This window comes from Lactuca sativa, chromosome 3 (assembly GCF_002870075.4).
Source record: "Lactuca sativa cultivar Salinas chromosome 3, Lsat_Salinas_v11, whole genome shotgun sequence".
Classification (NCBI taxonomy): Eukaryota; Viridiplantae; Streptophyta; class Magnoliopsida; order Asterales; family Asteraceae; genus Lactuca; species Lactuca sativa.
The window spans coordinates 18,826,048-18,830,665 of record NC_056625.2 but is presented as its reverse complement, the minus strand read 5'-3'; the positions used below and the strand labels follow the sequence as shown (position 1 = coordinate 18,830,665).

Here is a 4,618-nt window from a genome sequence, read left to right as displayed (position 1 = left end):
TCATGGAGGAGAACACAAATATATAATCGTTAGTCCGCTTTGACTATACTTATAGTTAGAAAATACTGCTAAAAAATGGGAAAAAAATCTCATTTTTGGAACATAATATATATAACACATCAAATATATACTTTTAATTGGGAAACTTATTGAAGTAATGTTTATATATATATATATATATATATATATATATATATACATATATATATATATATATATATATATATATATATATATATATATATGTGCATGGTTGTTACATTCTCTATATGAATATTACATGTAATTGACTCTAGTATGCATATTCCGAATGAATATATGTCGACTAGATCATTGTATTCTTGATGATATTCTTATGTTTCAGTGTCTTGAGTAGCTGAATTTCATAATACAATCTCTCAAGTTGTTGTGGTGGTTGCAACGTAACATCTAAACTCACTTGGATCCAAGCAACTTCAATTCCTTCAACTTCATCAAATCCCTAGTATATATGAATACCTAAAAAAAGAAACTATGAAATCAATATGTTCATTCTTTAAAGCATCTTTTGTAATATGTAAATTCATTATAGTAGCCTAGAAGGTGGGTTCGGAAATCATACACAATCTTAATGCCCCTCTCCCAAGTCCTAAGTAGCTCATTGCACTGAAGAAAGAAAAATATGAACTAAGAAATTGATAAACTGTCTTTGTCAAATTCTACTACATGGGAAATTGAAACAAGATCTTACCCAAATATAACGACTATTAGGGCATATTTTGACAATGCTACTATCCCGAGGCTCCTGTTGCCGATTTGGCTTTGACTTATGTTTAAATTCTTGAAGCAAATTGTTTGCAGACATCAAGCGTCCATCCTCAGAATTCATTGGTATCATCGTTCAAGGAAAAGATGGCTCAAGACCAGTGTTGCAGAAATCGAAGTGGGCGGCCGATTAATCGCTTGACGGCCTTAAACCGATTACGATTAAGGTGTTTGACGGAAATTGGTCAAAATCGGCCTGGGCGGTCCTTGGTGGTCTCGGCGGTCATAGGTGGAAATTTTTTAAAAAATTCAAAAAATTTTAATTTTCAAATATTACACCAAAATTTTAAATTTTCAAATTTTTAAGTTTTCAAATTTTAAAATATTAAAGAAAAATTTTCAAAATTTTAAAATTTTAAATTTTCAAACACTTAGCTTTTTAGGAAATATTAATTTTTTAAATAATTTTATTAATAATTAAGGGTCCCCAACTAATCTCCGATTAATCTCCGCATAGTCCGACTAATCGCTTATCGCCAGTCGACCGCCGAGCTATCGCCAAACGATTTTTACAATCTTGCTCAAGACTAAACAATAAATGACACAAAATCTATATTTGGTAAAGATCAGAAAACGCTTCAGGAGCAACAGAAAAAGAATCAATTCACGTTTGAGATCGAAAGTAATTTCAATTAAATATCATTCTCAACGAATCCTTCAAACATATCAAAGCATTCAAGATATTAATTCATGTCTTTCTTCTCATATCAAAGAAGATAAAATAAATTACTCAGATATTTATTTATATGTATGTATGCAGAGGCTAAAAAAAGAGCTTGATATAAAGGGGCAAGAATCAAGGGAGTATCTCTAGAAATCAAGCCTCATTTATCACCTATAACAATCTAAATTCGAGACGGGAGGGGATTAGGGATCCTAAAGAACCAAATTTGAAGGTCATTATTATGCTTCATGCAATAAAAATTCTATCTCAAATTAACGTTAATGAGACTGAATTCAAGAATACTTTGCAGAAAAAAAAAAAAAAAAAAAAATGGATCAAGTTATAAGCGAGATCATGATTTATAAACAATTGACGCTTAAGTTCTCTTGCACGCTAGAAATTTCCTCAAAAGTTTTACAAACAAAAATTATCCCGTAAAACTACGAATGCGTATACTTTATATACTAAATCATTTAAAATTGAAATAAAAGGTTTCGTGGTGTAGTTGGTTATCACGTCAGTCTAACACACTGAAGGTCTCCGGTTCGAACCCGGGCGAAGCCATAAATTTGTTCTTTATTTAATTTTTTTTTATCAATTCAGTTTTGTTTATCAACTGTTGTTACTGTTACATATAGAATAAGAATGTACAATTTGAAAGTAAAAGTGAAGTTTCAGTAATTGAGCTCCACAAAAAGACTGGTTTGAGGGTGCAGTCCAAGTTCTTCAAGTGTGGAGGAGAGTTGATGCTGACCATAAAGAACTCGAGGGAAGAAGGTGACAAGAGTGTAGCTCCCGACATCTAACCACCCCGAAGAATCTACGAAATCATACACAGATTGTAGAGTAGCTGTACAAGGAAAACTTCCTACTATATTCTCTCCTATTGGTAGTCTCACGAACACCTTCACATAAAATCAAACACCACAATTACATCTATAACTCTATTTCTACCCTAATACCATATCTTCTTATGGATTCAATTTCATGAATTTAGATTTTGAGATCCAAAAATTTATACCTCAATAACAGGCTCAGGCTCAGGCTCCGGCTCTGGCTCTGGCTCCGGCTCATCGCACAATTTAGCATCACGCTCTGCTTCCAGTTCCTTTCCGTTTTGATCTTCTTCCATCTGCAATTCGTCATCCTGAAATGGAATCAACAATTTAAGCAATTAAAGCATGTTTCTTGTTAGATCAATGTCAGATCAAAACACACTTGATCGGCTTCAAGTGCAGCTGGATATGGAGCGTCTTCTTCCTCCATCAATGGTGGGTTGTTTGTGTGCTCATCTGTGGTATTGACGCTTGCTGCATCAAAGGCTCGGTCATTTTCTTCAAGAACACTCTGCAACTCTGTAACCATTTCTTCAGGTGATGAAGGCCCCTCAAACTAGATGATGCATTTTTGGGACAACAATCCAAATGGTGTTACAGCGTGTTCTTGTAGATTGAGTTTTCTGGAATTTAGATTTTGAGTGGTTAAGTATTATGTTATACCTGAACAAAATCAGGTCCCGGTTCAGGTTCAGGTTCAGCCACCAGCAACGAAGCTTCCTCCTCGCACAACTTAGCTTCACTCTCAGCTTCCGGTTCTATTTCGTTTTGATCTTCCTCCCTCTGGAATTCGTTACCCTGAAATCGCATGAACAATTTAACCCAGTAAAGTAGGATTCTTAATTTTAAGATCAATGTTAGATGAGAACATACTAGATCGGCTTCAAGTGCAACTGAACATGGAGCGTCTTCTTCCTCCATCAATGGCGAGCTGTTTGTGTGTTCATCGGTGCTATCGACGCTTGCTGCAACAAGGGATGCGGCATTTTCTTCTAGAACACTCTGCAACTCTGTAACCATTTCTTCAGCTGATGAAGGCCCCTCAAACTACAATGAAATACGAATTATAAAGGAGGAGGTTGAGCAGAGAATCTTAGATTAGAAGATTATACCTGCCGGAGCTTAGAAAAACCCTCGCCGGTGTCGGTGGCTCCTTTAATCACCGCCCAGAAAGGAAACCTAGAAGCGTTCAAGCTCTTACTGATTTCAAGTCTCTCATTTTTCCCAATAGTATCACCCCAAGAAACAAAGTTTTCGTTTACAAACGCCGATAAAAACTCCGAACACAGAGTCTTTACACAGAACGACGATGAATCAGGATTATCCGGTGAGTGCAAGTAAACAAACAACAGCTTACACTCACGCCTAGACAACTCCACTGCATCCATAAAACCCCCGGGAACGAAATTTGGATGTATTTCACCATATCGACTCTCAAATTCTGACAAGAAATCCACTGCTTCCGATGCCTCCACCGTTGTTGACACAGAAGCCGAAACTAGAGGAGTCGACGACGGTTTCCGGCTACGACTAGAGCTAGTTAACCGGACCATGCGTAGCCAATAAGAGAAAACAGAATCAGTAGCCACCCGAAAACTCAGCCTAACTGAACCGGTAACTCTCCCTACGCTACCACCGATTACAGAAATCGGGAGGAAGAACAGCTTCCATGGTAATCGTAGAGCACCTACTGCTACAGGTCTGATTAGTTCTCTTCCGGTGACGGAAGTTGTGGACTCCGACTCGCTGTTATCTTTGACACCCGTAACAGATTCTACTTCACTCATGTTACTATATTACCAAATATAATATGAACACCGTCTGATTTCTGAAAGTGAACAATCTTTACACTGATCACGTTACGATTTTGAAATCAAGATGTATCTTTGATTTGATTCTTTTGTGGCCATGAGGACTGAAGTACGTAATTGTGGATGGATTTAGCCATTAATTGAGGAGACGAATGCTTGTTAAGTTTGACATCGACGAAAGTAGCTAGCATGCATGGTTTCCGCAAAATCCACATGTTTTTGGCTAAACACGATTGCCACGACAAATCCTTTTTGGCAAAGGAATTTATCATCAAATTTATTGTAATTGAAAATTCTATTCCAAGGAGCAAACACACATGCTTTGTAATATAGTCGACTTGGGTTTTCGTTCTTTTACTTTTAAATACAATTTATATAGGAGTATTTAGCAAGTAACTAAATTATTGATCTATTATGCTACTATTAACTAAAAGTTGAGATCTTACCCCACACATCATTAGCATGTCAACACAAAAGAAGCTAGAAAGGTGTTCATAATGTTC

At 36.3% G+C, this 4,618-nt stretch overlaps 1 protein-coding gene and 1 non-coding gene across 5 annotated transcripts; one reads left to right on the top strand and one right to left on the bottom strand.

The window, feature by feature from the left end:
• Positions 1–1,958: 1,958 nt before the first annotated feature.
• On the top strand, positions 1,959–2,032 carry TRNAV-AAC (transfer RNA valine (anticodon AAC)). The gene has a single exon. It is a non-coding gene; the product is annotated as a tRNA-Val (tRNA).
• On the bottom strand, positions 2,006–4,352 carry LOC111918765 (plant UBX domain-containing protein 10). Of its 4 annotated transcripts, none has more exons than XM_052769180.1 (6): positions 3,417–4,352; positions 3,178–3,351; positions 2,968–3,087; positions 2,687–2,860; positions 2,490–2,615; positions 2,006–2,373 (listed from the first exon to the last, which is right to left on the bottom strand). In XM_052769180.1, exons 1-6 carry the CDS (start codon positions 4,089–4,091, stop codon positions 2,143–2,145), a joined length of 1,500 nt encoding a protein of 499 aa, XP_052625140.1. In that variant the 5' UTR covers positions 4,092–4,352; the 3' UTR covers positions 2,006–2,142. The 4 variants fall into 4 exon arrangements, with proteins under 4 accessions (XP_052625140.1, XP_023770158.1, XP_052625141.1 ...); XM_023914390.3 differs by having other exon boundaries at positions 2,968–3,102; positions 3,417–4,343; XM_052769181.1 differs by lacking the exon at positions 2,687–2,860 and having other exon boundaries at positions 3,417–4,348.
• Between the last annotated feature and the right edge of the window lie 266 nt (positions 4,353–4,618).

Bases quoted from the DNA above. Each gene is read 5' to 3' on its own strand.
- LOC111918765 (XM_023914390.3), bottom strand. From the start codon at position 4,091: ATGAGTGAAGTAGAATCTGTTACGGGTGTCAAAGATAACAGCGAGTCG. The intron at 3,352-3,416 runs GTATAATCTTCT...ATTTCATTGTAG, and splicing joins GTTTTTCTAAGCTCCGGCAG to TTTGAGGGGCCTTCATCAGC. The intron at 2,374-2,489 runs GTATAAATTTTT...TTTTATGTGAAG, and splicing joins AGCCTGAGCCTGTTATTGAG to GTGTTCGTGAGACTACCAAT.